At 55.6% G+C, this 17,091-nt stretch overlaps 1 protein-coding gene across 7 annotated transcripts; it reads left to right on the top strand.

Moving 5' to 3' along the window:
- Nucleotides 1-237: 237 nt before the first annotated feature.
- On the top strand, nucleotides 238-9,929 carry GPR108 (G protein-coupled receptor 108). 7 transcript variants are annotated; one of them, XM_016934831.4, is made up of 18 exons: nucleotides 238-554; nucleotides 1,300-1,419; nucleotides 2,054-2,104; nucleotides 2,308-2,390; nucleotides 3,689-3,813; nucleotides 3,938-3,987; nucleotides 4,079-4,147; nucleotides 4,368-4,472; nucleotides 4,741-4,874; nucleotides 4,980-5,055; nucleotides 5,493-5,566; nucleotides 5,662-5,779; nucleotides 5,887-6,017; nucleotides 6,108-6,151; nucleotides 6,521-6,570; nucleotides 6,761-6,844; nucleotides 6,932-7,056; nucleotides 7,660-7,989. In XM_016934831.4, the coding sequence occupies exons 1-18, from the start codon at nucleotides 435-437 to the stop codon at nucleotides 7,730-7,732; spliced, it is 1,632 nt and encodes a 543-aa protein (XP_016790320.3). In that variant the 5' UTR covers nucleotides 238-434; the 3' UTR covers nucleotides 7,733-7,989. The 7 variants fall into 7 exon arrangements, with proteins under 7 accessions (XP_016790320.3, XP_054529238.1, XP_054529237.1 ...); XM_054673263.1 differs by having other exon boundaries at nucleotides 368-554; nucleotides 6,809-6,844; XM_054673262.1 differs by having other exon boundaries at nucleotides 379-554; nucleotides 6,729-6,844.
- The last annotated feature ends 7,162 nt before the right edge of the window (nucleotides 9,930-17,091 follow it).

Genomic DNA, 17,091 nt, shown 5'->3' with positions numbered 1-17,091 from the left:
GCCACATCCCTGGGGCAAGAAGAGGAAGTCCGTCCTTGGGGATACTGGGAAAGGTAGTTTATTTAATGCTTTGTGGCCCTTGTCTGCTCCCGCTGCATTCTGGGTAATGTAGTCCCTGACCGTTAAGAGTGGGTGGAGAAATTCCGCTTCAAGGTCCATGACAATTGGTTAGATAAACTGCTCATTAAATCACATCCGGACAATCTTTATAGCGATTGGTGACAGTGAGCTGGGGGTTAAGCGTTATCGGCTCTCCCATTCGGAACCGATGCTGTCCGTCGGTGACGCAAGGAGGCGGGCTTGCGGAGAGGCAATTGCTGATTGGTTGGCGGACTGGAAACTCCGAAAGGCCGGGCCCCGCCGTGCGGCGATTGGCTCATCGGTGGGCGGGCTTGGGCGCCAGAGGCGGAGTCGGGGAGGAGGTGGCTCCAGAGATGGCAGTGAGCGAGAGGAGGGGGCTCGGCCGCGGGAGCCCCGCGGAGTGGGGGCAGCGGCTACTTCTGGTGCTGCTGTTGGGTGGCTGCTCCGGGCGCATCCACCGGCTGGCGCTGACGGTGAGGCCCGCCGCGCGAGGGTCTGGGGTCGGGGGCGCAACTTTGTCTCGAAGAAGCCCCCTGGCTTGGAGTGGTCTCGTCCGCCCTCCCCCGTCCCCGAGGCGGTGGAGTGGTCCGGCGCCCCCCTTTTCCGGGCCCGGAGTGGTCTCGTCCCGGGATCCCCTTCGGTCCTCCGGATGGAGTTGCCGGGCCCGCCTCGCTGGGGTCGGCCCCCTCCCTTCGGGGGCGGGGCTCCATCTCTTGGGGACTACACCCCCCTTCCCCCCAACTGGGTCTTAGTCCTTTAAATTCTTGGAATCACTTTTGGGGCGCTAGAGACCCTGGAGCCGCACAGCGGGGTCCTGGGGGGCTATAGAGTGGGGTCCTCTGGGCACTTAATGGGATTTGGGGGGTTCTGTTGAAATGTTGCTGGGAGCTCCACTGGAATGTAAAAGTTCTTCGGGAAGGTGAAGGCCAGGCACGCCGAGGTGAATAACTGTTCTCCGGGTGGTGCTCACCCCAGTGGGGAGACTTCCAGGTGCCGCAGGATCTCTGTTCCTGGGTTCTCAGAACAGAGGTGGGAGAATGCAGGACCACCCTTCCCCTGCAGGGAGGAAGCCCCTCTCAACTTTCTCTTGTCATCCTCTGGGCCTGTCCTAAATAGAGGGGTACCAGGAGGCCCTTCTGGAGGTCCTCGTGCCAGACCCCTGGGGCTGGGCAGGCGGAAAGAGGTCTGAACTGCCTCTGCCTCCTTGGTCTCCGGCAGGGGGAGAAGCGAGCGGACATCCAGCTGAACAGCTTCGGTTTCTACACCAATGGCTCTCTGGAGGTGGAGTTGAGCCTCCTGCGGCTGGGCCTCCGGGAGGCAGAAGAGAAGTCCCTGCTGGTGAGGGACCTTGAGGAGTTTGCTGGAGGAGAGCACGGTGCAATCCCCCGGTTCTGGGTTCCCAGCTCTGCCGCTACCCATGTGATCTTGTACAAGTCCCGTCATCTCTCTGAGCCTGTTTCGTCATCTGTACCTGGGAGTAATGATGTCTTACACAGGATGTGCTAGGCACTTTTCTTAAGACTTGGGGGACAGGCGGGGCGCGGTGGCTCAGGCTTTGTAGTCCTAGCACTTTGGGAGGCCATGGTGGGAGGATTGCCTGAGGCCAGGAGTTCAAGACCAGCCTGGGCAACATAGTGAGAACCCCCGTCTCTACAAAAAGTTTTTAAAATTAGCCGGGCGTGGTGAGGTGTGCCTGTAGTCCCAGCCAGTCGGGAGGCCGAGGTGAGAGGATCGTTTGAACCTGGGAGTTCGAGGCTGTAGTGAGCTATGATCCTGCCACTGTATTCCAGCTTGAGAAACAGAATGAGGTCCACCCACCACCCTAACTCTAAAAAAGAAAAAGAGCGTGTGGGATCTAGCACATGTTAGGTGTTCAGTAAATGTGAGGTTAGGTTTCTATTGCTACTGAAAGGGATAGCTGGGAGGTCTCTACTGTCCCTCACACCCTCCCCCTTTTTTTTCCACCCACCAGGTGGGGTTCAGTCTCAGCCGGGTTCGGTCTGGCAGAGTTCGCTCCTATTCAGTGAGTGGAGGGCATGGGGAAGACGGGAGAAGGGGCTGGAGGGAGGGGGTAGGGTCTGTCCTCTGCATCTGTAACCCAAGGGCCCCTGTTCTTTGTCAGAGGCAGGAGCAGGAAGATCCCGTGGGTGGACAGGGAGGGAGACAGGGTGGAGCTGGACCAGGAGAGGAGTAACCAAGACTCCCTCCCTCCTGCCCACCCACCAGACCCGGGATTTCCAGGACTGCCCTCTCCAGAAAAACAGTAGCAGTTTCCTGGTCCTGTTCCTCATCAACACCAAGGATCTGCAGTGAGTTGGGGACCGGGGGCTCGCTCAGATCCTTCGTCTGCGTTTCCCTGGTGTGATGCCCACACGCACCTGGGCTGATCAGGTGGGATGAGAAGCAGAGAGAGAAAGCCACTTACTTTTTAGTTTTGCCTTCAAGTCTTCTGATTGTTGGAAGGAAGGAGAGAGGGACTCCGCGGGTGTTGGTGTCTCAGGGCAGAAGACCCGGATACAGAGCGTTGTTGTGAGAATGAATAACAATTGTTCGCACATGTTGAGTGCTTCCGGTGTCCCGGAGCTTTAATACATTAACTCATCCATTCCTTATCCTGTGATCATCTCCGCTCTTCAGACAAGAAAACTGAGTCCCAGAAACTGGGATTCTGGGGCCAGGGTCTGACAAAACCATGTTGCTTTTCTGTAGATAAAATGTTTTCTTTTTAAATAATATACTTAGGGCCAGGCAGTGGCTTACGCCTGTAATCCCAGTATTTGGGAGGCCGAGGCAAACGGATTGCTTGGGCCCAGGAATTGTAGACCAGCCTGGGCAACATGGCAAAACCTTGTCTTTACTAAAAAACCAAAAAATGTACAGGAATTAGCCAGGCATGGTGGTGCACGCCTGTAGTCCCAGCTACTCTGGAGGCTGAGGTGAGAGGATCTCCTGAGCTGGGGAGGTGGAGGTTGCAGTGAACCAAGTTTGCACTGCTGCACTCCAGCCTGGACGACAGATCAAGAGCCTGTCTCAAAATAATAATAATAATAATAATAATAATAATGTAGGGCTGGCCATGGTGGCTCATGCCATTAATTCCAGTGCTTTGGGAGACTGGCTGAGCCAGGAGGATCACTTGAAGCCAGGAGTTCAAGACCAGCCTGGGCAACATAGGGAGACCCCTGTCTCTATAGAAAATTTAAAAATTAGCCAAGCATGATGGTGTGCGCCTGTGGTTCCATCTGCTCCGGTGGCTGAGATGGGAGGATTGCCTGATCCCAGGAATTTGAGGCTGCAGTGAGCTGTGATTGCACTACAGCGCTCCAGCTTGGGCGACAGAGCAAGACCCTGTCTCTAAAGAAAAGAGAAAAAGAGTAGATTGATGTCATGGGAAATGACGAATAACTGCTGATGCAGGCAGCACAGGAAGGCGTCAGCCGCCTTGACCGGTGGGAACCAAAGGCTGAAACTCAGTGATAACTGACTCGGCTGGACCCCGCCCCTCAGGGAGGACACGCAGAGGGTCCAAGGGGCCACTGAGTCCTTTGCCGGTGCCTGAGCCAAGTTCAGCCCCCCAGCCTCATGCCCCACCCCACCCTCACCCCAGGGTCCAGGTGCGGAAGTATGGAGAGCAGAAGACGTTGTTTATCTTTCCCGGGCTCCTCCCGGAAGCACCCTCCAAACCAGGGCTCCCGAAGCCACAGGCCACAGTCCCCCGCAAGGTGGATGGCGGTGAGTCAGGCTGGCTGTGCAGACGGTGGTGGATGGGCAGGTCTGCCCTTTGCACTCCCCATCCCGTTTTCCCACTGCCCCTCTATCCATCCATCTCTTAAAATCACTGCCCGGTCTCTTACAGGAGGGACCTCTGCAGCCAGCAAGCCCAAGTCAACACCCGCAGTGATTCAGGTTTTGGGGAGGCAGGGCAGGAGGGAAGATGCACACCCCAGGGCCCTGCGGGGACCCAGAACCAGCTGATGGAGGGGCTCTGTCCCTTCAGGGTCCTAGTGGGAAGGACAAGGACCTGGTGTTGGGCCTGAGCCACCTCAACAACTCCTACAACTTCAGTGTGAGTGTTTGCAGCGCCTGCGGCCCTTCCGTCACCCCAGAACATGGGACCCCCAAGCTGAGCCCTCCTGCAGCCCTACCGTTGCCCCAGAGCACAGGACCCGCAAGCTGAGCCCTCCTGCAGCCCTACCATCGCCCCAGACCATGGGACCCCCAAGCTGATTGTCGCCCCACACCACGGGTCCCCCAAGCTGAGCCCTCCTCTCTCCCCGCCCGCCCAGTTCCACGTGGTGATCGGCTCTCAGGCGGAAGAAGGCCAGTACAGCCTGAACTTCCACAACTGCAACAATTCAGTGCCAGGAAAGGAGCATCCATTCGACATCACGGTGAGCGGAGTGGAGGGCAGCAGGGCCAGGGAGCGCCCCCTGCAGGCCACTGCGGGCCCAGAGCGCCTCGCCCCGCTTAGCTTCTCCCAGCCCTCCCGGGTGCGAAGTAGGAGCTGTTATACCCATTTGAGAAACGGGGCCAACTGAGGCTCAGAGTGGATGAGTGGCCCAGTAGAAAGTGAGAGAGCTGGAGACCCCCACTCGCTGCTCTCCCAGGCCAGCGGTCGGGCTGTGCCCCTGCCGCCGCCCACCACTGCCCCCTCCGCAGGTGATGATCCGGGAGAAGAACCCCGATGGCTTCCTGTCGGCAGCGGAGATGCCCCTTTTCAAGCTCTACATGGTCATGTCCGCCTGCTTCCTGGCCGCCGGCATCTTCTGGGTGTCCATCCTCTGCAGGAACACGTAATGCCTCTGCCCCTGAGGGTCCCCCACGTCCCTTCACCAGACCTCCATCCCTATGCTCTGCTGATGCCCCGCACCCCCATCTCTCCCTGACCCTCCCACCAGGTACAGCGTCTTCAAGATCCACTGGCTCATGGCGGCCTTGGCCTTCACCAAGAGCATCTCTCTCCTCTTCCACAGCGTGAGAGCCTTGGACCGGGGAGCAGCGGGGGGTGGGCTGAAAGGACCAGCCGGGCCGTCCCCCAAATCTCTGCAGACCCTGGGCTTGTGGGAGGGCCATCCGCCAGCTATCCACGTGTCCACCCGTTTTACCAGTGTGGCCAGTCGCCCATCCCCTCTGTCCGCCAGTCCTGCGGGGCAGCTCTGTCCACCACTGTCCCTTGGTTCAGCTGTGACTGTCCGTCTCTGATTGTCCAACCATTCACCCCTCCAGCTGTGACTGTTCCCTCCATTTTTTCAGCCCCGATTACCAGTTTTGAGTCCCACCCACCGTCCTCGTTATTCAACTTTCTGACCACCCATCTGATGGTGACGGTCCGTGTTCCTAATCCCCCACCACCACCACCAGCCTCCCACCCCTCTGTGCGCCTCACTGTCCGTCTGTCCGTCCACCCCCAGATCAACTACTACTTCATCAACAGCCAGGGCCACCCCATCGAAGGCCTTGCCGTCATGTACTACATCGCACACCTGTGAGTGTCCCCCACTCTGCTGGGCAGCTGGGGGGAGGCGAACAGGGGAGGGTTGGCCCCCCACCTCATCATCACGCCCTCCCCTGCTCCTTCAGGCTGAAGGGCGCCCTCCTCTTCATCACCATCGCCCTGATTGGCTCAGGCTGGGCCTTCATCAAGTACGTCCTGTCGGATAAGGAGAAGAAGGTCTTTGGGATCGTGATCCCCATGCAGGTGCGGATGGAGCAGCCTCCGGAGCAGGGCAGGGAGGGCTGCACAGGGCAGTGGGGGCAAAGGGGAGCGTGCCAGGCAGTGCCCACCCACGCCCGCCGCCTGCGCAGGTCCTGGCCAACGTGGCCTACATCATCATCGAGTCCCGCGAGGAGGGCGCCAGCGACTACGTGCTGTGGAAGGAGATTTTGTTCCTGGTGGATCTCATCTGCTGCGGCGCCATCCTGTTCCCCGTGGTCTGGTGAGGACCGTGCCCCCGGGCTGAGGCTCTGCCCTGTGCACATGGGCGATGTCCGCGCTGACCGTACCCTGTGTCTTCCACTTGTCCCAGGTCCATCCGGCATCTCCAGGACGCGTCTGGCACAGACGGGAAGGGTGAGGCCCTGCGCCTGCGGGCCCTCTGCTCATGGCCCCATTCCTCCTCTGGGCCCTTCTTTCTGCCCCTTGGATGCCCCTCCTGGCCTCTCTGCCCAGCCCCCAGGCCTCTGCCTCCCTGGATGCCCCAGTCTGGCCTCTCTTTCCCCCGAATGCCTTTATCTGGCCTCTCTGCCCTGTTGGGTGGCCCTTCCCTCCTCTCTGATCTCCCCCTTCGGCCTTTCTGCCCCACCTAATGTCCCCTCGAGACTTGCTGCTCCTTGGACACTCCCTCAGATGTTCTGTTTGTCACGTCTCCCAGCCCCCAGTCCCCTCCCCTCCCTCCCACCCTCAGTCTCCCCTGACCGCCCTCTCTGTGCCCACCCTCAGTGGCAGTGAACCTGGCCAAGCTGAAGCTGTTCCGGCATTACTATGTCATGGTAGGAGCCCGCCTCACTCACAGCGGGTTTGGGGGGATTACCGACCTGCTGCACGCCCACCCCAGCCCCTCAGCTGCTGCCCCATCCCGAGGCCCCCATCCAGGCTCCCCAGCCCGCAGTCCTGCAGTCTAGCCCCATGCCTGCCCGTGCCCCTACAGTCCTGGCCCCACGCCTGCTCGCGCCCCTGCAGGTCATCTGCTACGTCTATTTCACTCGCATCATCGCCATCCTGCTGCAGGTGGCTGTGCCCTTTCAGTGGCAGTGGCTGTACCAGGTGAGCCCGAGGCCCAGGTGGGACGGGAGGGCGGCCACGGTGGGGGTGGGGGTGCGCCTGACGCCCCCACTCTGCCCCGTCCCCCAGCTCTTGGTGGAGGGCTCCACCCTGGCCTTCTTCGTGCTCACGGGCTACAAGTTCCAGCCCACAGGGAACAACCCGTACCTGCAGCTGCCCCAGGAGGACGAGGAGGATGTTCAGATGGAGCAAGTGTGAGCTGGGCACCATGGGCAGGGCCGGCGGCTCTGGGGGTGGAGTAGGGGGTGGGCAGCTCTAAGGGCAGGGTGGGCAGGGGGGAGGGACTGTAGCAGCCCTGGGGGCAGTGTTAGGGCAGAGCCTGCTGTTGAGAAGGGATGGAGGGGAGATGGGGGGCAGCCAGGGCAGCTGTGCAGGTGGGGACCGGACAGCTGTGGAGTACCTAAGGCCAGGCTGAGCTAGGGGTGGGGTTAGGGCCGCTAGGGAGACACCCAGGGCCGCTCTGGGGGCGGGGGTGGGCGGGGCCTAGGTAGTTCGGGTAGAACGGATGGGGCCTGGGCTGCTATGGGAGTAAGGTGGGCAGGGCCTGAGTGGTTACGGGTAGAGTGGGTGGGGCCAGGGCTGCTGGGGGCGGGGCCTAGGTGGTTGGAGTAGAAGGGTAGGGCCTGCGCTGCTGTGGGAGTGAGGTGGGTGCGGCCCTGGGTGAGTCTGGGGTAGAGTGGGCAAGGCCAGGGCTGCTGTGGTTGGGGGGAGTGGGGCGGGGCCTGAGTGGTTCCGGGTAGAGTGGGTGGGGCCTGCTGCCGTGCAACGCTAGACGCCTCCTTGCTGTCTGCCCCCAGAATGACCGACTCTGGGTTCCGGGAAGGCCTCTCCAAAGTCAACAAAACAGCCAGCGGGCGGGAACTGTTATGATCACCTCCACATCTCAGACCAAAGGGTCGTCCTCCCCCAGCATTTCTCACTCCTGCCCTTCTTCCACAGCGTATGTGGGGAGGTGGAGGGGGTTCATGTGGACCAGGCGCCCAGCTCCCCGGGACCCCGGTTCCCGGACAAGCCCATTTGGAAGAAGAGTCCCTTCCTCCCCCCAAATATTGGGCAGCCCTGTCCTTACCCCGGGACCACCCCTCCCTTCCAGCTATGTGTACAATAATGACCAATCTGTTTGGCTACGCCGTTGTCTTGCCTTTTTGGGGGTTGGGGTCTACACGGAGGTTGTGTTTACAATGTAGAAACCTGTTTTCGCTGTGTGTGGCGGGGGTGCGGGCACAGGGTCCGTGTCTTTGTATATTCAATAAATATTCATTCAGTAACCGCTGCATGCAGGGCCCAAAGCCAGGCGCTGGGACGGAGCGGTCACAAAGACCCACCTGGTCCCAGCCCTAAAGGGGCTCCCAGTGCCCAGGGTGGGGGTCAGGCAGAGGGACATGTCACCTGGCAGTACCATCACTGGGCCATCAGCGCCGTGACGGGAACTGCACAGGGCTCTGACCCGGCCTTGGGGGTCAGGAAAGGTCAGTAGAAACATGGCGGAAGAGCTCATGCCCAGGTGAGGGAACTGCGGGCATGAAAGCTGGGGGCGAGGGGAGAACGGGGATTTGAAGGCCCCCAAGTGGCTCAGGCTACAGAGGAAAAGAAAGAATAGGCTGGGTGTGGTGGCTCACGCCTGTAATCCCAGCACTTTGGGGGGCCAAGGCGGACGGATCGTTTGAGGTTAGGAGTTTGAGACCAGCCTGGTCAACATGGTGAAACCCCGTCTCTACTAAAAATACAAAAATTTGCCGGGTGTGGTGGCAGGTGCCTGTAATGGCAGCTACTCAGGAGGCTGAAATGGGAGAATCGCTTGAGCCAGGGAGGCAGAGGTTGCAGTGAGCAGAGATTGCACCATTGCACTCCAGCCTGGGCAACAGAGCAAGACTCCATCTCAAAAACAAATAATAATAATAGAAGCTAACCGGGCACAGTGACAAGTGCCTGTAGTAGTTCCAGCTACTCGGAGGTCAGTGCAGGAGTATCACTCAAGCCCAGGAGTTAAAGACCAGCCAGGGCAACAAGCGAGACCCCATCTCAAGAAAAGAAAAAATAATACGAGGTAACACAGAGTGATTGCTACGCCACGCTGTCTATTAAGGCTTCTGTGGATTTTAATTTGTTAAAAAGCCTGTGAGGCACAGAGAGGGTAAGAAACCTCCTTGAGGTCACACAGCTCATGAGTGAGTGGGAGACTCCCAGCTCAAAGCCAGACACTGACTATATGCATTGCTGCTCCATAGCTAGACTCCCTGGGACCAAATCTCTCAGCCTGTTGCCATTTGCTGTGTGACCCTGGATCACTGGCTTACTCTCTCTGTTTCCTTGCATATAACATGGGGCCTCCTAAGTTTGTTGAGTATCACATACAATAGCAGGCACAGCACCCAGCTGCACAGCCTCGACCTGACTTCTAGGGAACCAGCCCTGAATCTTGAGGGGCGACTGAGGAATTGGAGATCTGCTTGCATGCACACTTAAGGGCAGGTTCCCAAGATGGGTCTCCACCCCCCACCCACCTGCCCTTCAACTAGAGCATCCAGAATGCCTTTTGGAGCTCGGAGAAGCCTTCCTCGCTGGAGACACAAGCATGGGACAGCGGCAGGGAACAGGGCTGGGGTGAAGGCTTCCTGTAAGCAGAAACAAATATAGCTGGGGCCCAGATGAATAAATAGCCCGGTCAGACAAAGAAGGAAGTGGGAGGCATTGCAGACTGGGGAAGTTACATGAACACGGCGGGGAAGGCTGGGATGGCCCGCGAGGCTTGGGGGGGGGGGCAGGAGGAGGGCGAGAGAAGCTGGCAGAGGCCTAAGGACAGGCAGGCACATGGGGCTTCATCCAGGGGTCCACAGGAGCCATGGAGGAATTTAAAGCAGGGAGGAGCATGGCCAGAGAGACTGCATGTGCATGCTGCAGTCAGCTGAGTCATGGTCCCCTCAAAGATGGGCACGTCCAGCCTGTGTGGTGGCTCACACCTGTCATCCCAGCACTTTGGGAGGCCGAGGCAGACGGATCACTTGTCAGGAGTTCAAGACCAGCCTGGCCAACATGGCGAAACCCCATCTCTACTAAAAATAAAAAATTAGCTGGGCGTGGTGGTGGGCACCTGTAATTCCAGCTACTCGGGAGGCTGAGGCAGGAGAATCACTTGAACCCAGGAGGTGGAGGTTGTAGTAAGCTGAGATCGCACCACTGTACTCCAGCCTTGGTGACAGAGCGAGAGACCTGTCTCAAAAAAAAAAAAAGATGTGCACGTCTGAATCCTCAAGACCTGTGGATATGGTATGTTCTGTCACACGGCAAACGGGACTTTGTGCATGGGATTAAGGCTCTTAAAATGGGGGAGATTATCTTGGATTATCTGGATATGCCCAATATCGTCACAGGGGTCTTTATAAGAGGGAGGTGGGAGGGTCAGAGTTAAGGAGACTCAGTGACAAAGGCAGAGACTGCAGTGATTCCAAGAAAGGGGCCACGAGCCAAGGAATGCAGGCGGCTCCTAGACACTGAAAAAGGCGAGGAAATGGGTTCATCTGTTTCCTCCAGAAGGGAACACAGTCCTGTTGACACCTTGATTTTAGACGTCTGACCTCCAGAACTGTAAGATAATAAACATGTTGTTTTAACGCACCGAGTTTGCAGTCATCTTTTGCTGCAGCAGTTAAGAACTCATGCAGTTTAAGGGCACGCACTCTATAGGGCCCAGCTCTCTGAGTTCAGATTCCGGCACTTACCAGCCGCAGGATCTCGGGCAAGCAGCCAAAGCCTCTGTTTCTTCATCTGTAAAATGGGGCAATGATAGCACCTACGGCATGTGGCGTAAACAAGGGTTAAAATACGTGAAATAGATAAGTTGCTGCCACCCGCATCTTATAGGCGTTTGTGAGCGTCAGTGCGCTCGTGATCGGTCAAAGGAATACAAAGGTAGGGTATTTGTTGTTGTTGTTGTTGTCTGAGACAGTCTCGCCCTGTCGCCCAGGCTGAAGTGCAATAGTGCGATCTCGGCTCACTGCAACCTCCACCTCCTGGGTTCAAGTGATTCTCCCACCTCAGCCTCCCGAGTAGCTGGGATTACAGGCATGTGCCACCACGCCTGGCTAATTTTGTATTTTTAGTAGAGACGGGGTTTCACCCTGTTGGCCAGGCTGGTCTCAAAATCCTGGCCACAAGTGATCCACCCATCTCGGCCTCCCAAAGTGCTGGGATTATAGGCATGAGCCACCACGCCGGGCCCAAAGGTGGATTTTAGAAAGGAAGGAGTCCCCAAGCCAGGCATGGTGACATGCACCTTGTAGTCCCAGCTACTCAGGAGGCTGAGGTGGGAGGATTGCTTGAGCCCAGTAGTTTGATGGCCAGAGTGGGCTATGATGGCACCACTGCACTCCAGCCTGGGCGACAGGGCCATAGCCTGCTTTTAAAAGAGTAAAATAAGGCTGGGCGCGGTGGCTCACGCCTGTAATCCCAGCACTTTGGAAGGCCCAGATGGGCAGATCATTTGAGGTCAGGAGTTCGAGACCAGCCTGGCCAACATGGTGAAACCCCGTCTCTACTAAAAATACAAAAAATTAGCCGGGCCTGGTGGCTGGTGCCTGTCATCCCAGCTACTCGGGAGGCTGAGGCAGGAGAATTGTTTGAACCCAGGAGGCGGAGTTTGCAGTGAGCCAAGATCGCACCATTGCACTCCAGCCTGGGCGACAGAGCGAGACTCCGTCTCACAAATAAATAAATAAATAAAATTTTAAAAAATAAATTAAATAAATAAAAGTAAAGCATCCCCAGCTGCTGCAGAGTAAATGGGCTGGTAAGGAGGAGGCTGGGGCAGAGGTGAGGGCAGAGATCACAGGTGTGGAGACGGAGGATAAGCTGGGAGATTCCAGGCAGGGGCTTGGCCAGCAGGTGAATTCTGGGAATGAGAAGAAGGAAGGAGTCCAGCTTGGAAGCCTGGTGGGGCCGTCACCCAAGCAAGGCTGGGGTAGAAGACACGGGTATTCGCAAAAATAAAAATACAGTTCATCAGGAGTTCGAGATCAGCCCAGCCAACATGGTGAAACCCTGTCTCTACTAAGAATATAAGAATTAGCCGGGTGCGGTGGCGGGCGCCTGTAATCTCAGCTTCTTGGGAGGCTGAGGCAGGAGAATTGCTGGAACCGGGCAGCAGAGGTTGCAGTGAGCCAAGATCGTGCCATTGCACTCCAGCCCAGGCCGACAACAGCGAGACTCTGTCTCAAAAAACAAAAACAAAAAGTACAGTTCAAGGGTACTGAGCGCTCAGTATGCGCAGGGCGCTGGGTTAAGGATTGTTTCCTGGGTGCCACTTAGGACTTCTACTCCAAGACTAGAAAGGAGGCTGTAGGCTGTGGATCTCCAGTTGATAGATTAGGAACCGAGGCTGGGAGGAGGGGTTGGACCTTCCCAGGGGCCCTGCAGAGCTGGAATCAAAACCCATTGCTCTCCATTTTCCCAGGGCGGGAGTCTATAGGGCCCCAGCTTGTTTCTGCTGAGTGTACCAGAGGGAGAGGAGGGAAAGAGCCATTGTTGCCAGGCAGATAGATTGATTCAGTCAGTCAGGTCAAGGTTAACTTGAATTAATCAGTAATAGGGTGGAAGAAGGGGATGGCCTGGCTGTGGGTTCTGGAGAAAAATTCTAGGAAAGCAGCCACTTCAACCTGGAATTAGACGATGGGATAGGGGTTTCCCAGCTGCTCCCAGGCCTGGCTGCCCCTTTGTTGGGGAAGGGGAGGGATGGGATATAGGGGACAGTGAGTGAACTCAGGCAGGTGTGAGCCGGGGGCATCTGGGTCCCCCACCCAGAAATCATTCCCACTTCCTTCCTCTTATTTTCTTTCTTTTTCCTGTCTTGCTCTGTCATTCAGGCTGGGGGGCAGTGGTGCAGTCATAGCTCAGTGCAGCCTCTAACTCCTCCTGCCTCAGCCTCCCGAGGAGCTGGGACTGCAGGCACGCCACCATGCCCTGCTAATTTTTTTTTTTTTTTCAATTGTAGAGACGAAGTCTCACTGTATTTCTCAGGCTGGTCTCAAACTCCTGGACTCAAACGATGCTCTCACCTCGGCCTCCCAAAAGTGCTGGGATTACAAGCACGAGCCACCGCACCCTGGCCCCTTCTCATTTTCCCCTTGCATCCCAGCTAGGATTGCCAAACAGAATACAGGACGCTCAGTTACATTTGAATTTCAGATAAATAACAACTACATTTTCAGTATATGTAGCTTCCAGATAACCCACGAATGGTCAGCCCAGTGGCCGCACTCTCCCTCCTTGATTCTGGGAATGCTGGGCTGAGTGGGCCTCAAAATGGAAAGTACCCCAACACACACCCAGACCTCCTTCTCTCCCTCCCCTGCTGGCTCATCCTTGTGCACCATCCCCCTCCCAAACCTCGGGACACCAATGCACATCTCCCAGAAAAAAGTCACGAGGTTCTGAAGAATTCCCGGTCTCATCTCCCTCCCTCCCTCCCAGTAGGCCACCATCTGCTCCAGCCTCCAACCCCCTCACTTCTCATCCTGCCCCTCCCCTCTGGTCACTTCTTGGAGGTCAGGGTAGGGCCAGACCCTTTCTCGGTTCAAGTGATTCTCCTGCCTCAGCCTCCCGAGTAGCTGGGATTATAGGCACCTGCCACCATGCTCAGCTAATTTTTTGTTGTTGTTGTTTGTTTTGTTTTGTTTTGTTTTGAGACAGAGTCTCGCTCTTGTCGCCCAGGCTAGAGTGCAGTGGCACGATCTTGGCTCACTGCAACCTCCGCCTCCCAGGTTCAAGTGATTCTCCTGCCTCGGCCTCCCCAGTAGCTGGGATTACACGTGCCCGCCACCAATCCTGGTTAATTTTTGTATTTTTAGTAGAGATGGGGTTTCACCATGTTGGCCAGGCTGGTCTTGAACTCCCGACCTCAGGTGATCCGCCCATCTCGGCCTTCCAAGGTGCTGGGATGACAGGTGTGAGCCACCATGCCTAGCCAGCTAATTTTTGTATTTTTTAGTAGAAACAGGGTTTCACCATGTTGGCCAGGCTGGTCTCGAACCCCTGACCTCCAGCGATCCCCCAGCCTCAGCCTCCCAAAGTGCTGGGATGACAGGCGTGAGCCACCGCACCTGGCCCCTCTGAGCCTGGTGGCTTCTAGGCATCCTGGTTTCTTTAATTGTCACAACAACCAGAACTATCTTCAGTCGCATTGTTTAGTTGGATTAACCGAGGCTCAGAGAAAAGAGGAACCCAGGCTTGCCGCTAGACAGAGGCCAGACAGGAATTCCTTCTCGAGGCTGTCAAACCACAGTGCCGAATGCTTGAGTCTAGAATGAAACCAGGAAATGGGATGGCTTGAGGAGAAAGTGGGGGATAGAAGATGGAATGGGGCAATTGGGAGATCCAGTTTCTTTCCTTTTTTTTATTTTTATTTTTTTTGGCAACAGGGTCTCTCTCTGTCATCTAGGCTGGAGTGCAGTGGTGCAATCTCAGCTCACTGCAACCTCTGCCTCCCGGGTTCAAGCGATTCTCCTGCCTCAGCTACTCCTGAGTAGCTGGGATTACAGGCACCCACCACCATGCCCGGCTAATTTTTGTACTTTCAGTAAAGACGGGGTTTCACCATGTTGGCCAGGCTGGTCTCCAACTCCTGGCCTCAAGTGATCTGCCTGCCTCGGCTTCCCAAAGTGCTGGGATTACAGACGTAAGCCACTGCACCTGGCAAGGGGATGCAGTTTCAAAAGCTGAACCCCAATTCTGGAGAGCAAGCAGGTATTTTCATTCTCTCTCCTCCGCCTCCTCCTCTTCCAAAGAGTGTGTCGCAATCAGTGCAGACAGACGCCAGGTTTGTTCTCATGCTCCACGCCTCCCCCTACCCCTGGCACGGAAAAGAATGTGGTTTACAGGAAATCAGAGAAAACTCCCCATTAACCCCTTCAGTGGGGTTTCAGAAACTGCCTCTCCAGGGATAAGGGGGCTCCACCCACAGACCCTTCTCCTGCCCTCACCATCCACCTTGTATGCCTGGGCAGCAATGCTGCAGAACATCAGAGGAACGCCAGTTAAAATGACACCGGCTGCCGGGGTGTGGTGGCTCACATCTGTAATCCCAGCACTCTGGGAGGCCGAGGTGGGCGGATCACCTGAGGTCAGGAGTTTGAGACCAGCCTGGCCAACATGGCGAAACCCTTTCTCTACTAAAAATACAAAAAATAAAAAATAAAAATAAAAATAAAAATAAATTAGCCAGGTGTAGTGGCGCATGCCTGTGATCCCAGCTCTTTGGGAGGCTGAGGCAGGAGAATCACTTGAACCCAGGAGGCAGAGGTTGCAAGTGAGCTGAGATGGCGCCACTGCACTCCACCCTGGGTGACAGCACAGGACTCCATTTAAAACAAAACAAAACAAAAAAGATGACACCAAGGTACCAGTTTTCACCCATAAGGCTGGCAAAAATCTTCAAGTTTATCAACATGCCCTTGTGATGAGGCAGTGGAAGAAACTGACAATTCATTTCATGCAGGGCTCATAAGTGTGCAAATCAATACAACTTCTGTGCAGGGGAATTTGGCAATATCTAGCAAGATTACCAATGCATTCAGAGATTGACCCAACATATTTCCTTCCATTGCAACGACAACTCTATGAAGTAGGTGGTAAGGGTTTCCTTTTCCATGAACAAACTGAGGCTCAGGGCGGTAATCAGTAGCTTACCCAAAGATCACAGCTAGTTTCAGAGCTAGAAAATAACGCAGGTTCAAGCTTATTCACTGCAGAGAGCCTGGTGTGAAGCCACAGATGTCAGTCTCTCCATCAAGAAGAGGCTGGTGGCTGGACACAGCGGCTCACACCTGTAATTCCAACATTTTGGGAGGCCGAGGTAGGTGGGTCACTTGAAGTCAGGAGTTCGAGACCAGCCTGGCCAACATGGTGAAACCCCTTGTCCACTAAAAATACAAAAATTGCCAGACGTGGTGGTGCTCACCTATAATTTCAGCCATTCCGGAGGCTGAGGCAGGAGAATTGTTTGAGCCCGGGAGGTGGAGGGTGCAGTGAGCTGAGATAGCGCCACTGCCCTCCAGCCTGGGTGACAGAGCAAGACTCTAAAAAAAAACAAAAAACCCAAACAAACAAAATATCCCCCCAAAAGTAGCAGGCTGGTTACTTTCTCACAATATAACAAGAGGCCTGTAACCTGTAGGAATGAGGAAGTTCTTTGCGCACTGAGGTGAAATAGCCTCTGAGGTATATAGTTCATGAAAAAACAAAACAAAACGAAACCCAAGATTTAACTGAAGAGACCAGGAAGAATAGTATGTGCTATGTGCTGTCCACAGGGCACGGTGGTTCACACCAGCACTTTGTGAGGCTGCTACGGGAGGATCACTTGAGCCCAGGAGTTCAAGACTGGACTGGGCAACATCGTGGGACCCCCATCTCCACAAAAATAAAAAAATTATCCGGGCATGGTGGCGGCCACCCGTAGTCCCGGCTACTTGGGTGGTTGAGCCAGGATGATCACTTGACCCCAGGAGGTTGAGGCTGCAGTGAGCTGTGATTGCACCACTGCAATTTAGCCTGAGTGACAGAATGAAAAAACATTTTTTTAAAGGAAAACACAAAAAGAATATGCTGTCAACAGGGATGGGAGGAAGACCACCTTTACTGCTATACACATTTGTACCTTTTAGATGTTGATCAATATGAATATATTATACACACAGACACACACACACACAGACACACACACACACACACAATACAATTTAATATCCTAAGAGGATATTGACATAAGACAGGTACAAAAGCTCTAGAAATGAGGACTTTCCTCAGTGATGACTTTTTTCACCACCAAAGTCACTCAGGCATCCTGACAAGGGTAAGTGAGGGGAGCCTCCTTGGAAAATAAACTCACTTGGATAGTGAACTCCTACACATACCTCAAAGCCCATCTGAAATGTCCCCTCCTACAGGAAGTTTTCCCTGACCCTCCAAGAAGCAGAGTTCTATTTCACTGGGGAAAACATTTCTTCTTCTTCTTTTTTTTCCCTGCCCTGCACATGAGCTAGAAAACATTTCATGAGACTGGGAGTTTCTGTGCTGGGCTCTGTCCCTCCCCCATTCTACTTCCCCTCCCTCAGCATGGAAGCCTCTGGAAGTGGGGCTCCGACTCCCAGCCTACAGAGAGATTCCTAGGAAGGGTTCGACTGATAAACGCATGGCCAAAAGTGAACTGGGGATGAGGTCCAAGACATCTGCGGTGG

The sequence above is a fragment of the Pan troglodytes genome, chromosome 20, assembly GCF_028858775.2.
Source record: "Pan troglodytes isolate AG18354 chromosome 20, NHGRI_mPanTro3-v2.0_pri, whole genome shotgun sequence".
In the NCBI taxonomy this organism is placed as follows: domain Eukaryota; kingdom Metazoa; phylum Chordata; class Mammalia; order Primates; family Hominidae; genus Pan; species Pan troglodytes.
This window is presented reverse-complemented; position numbering and strand designations above follow the sequence as displayed.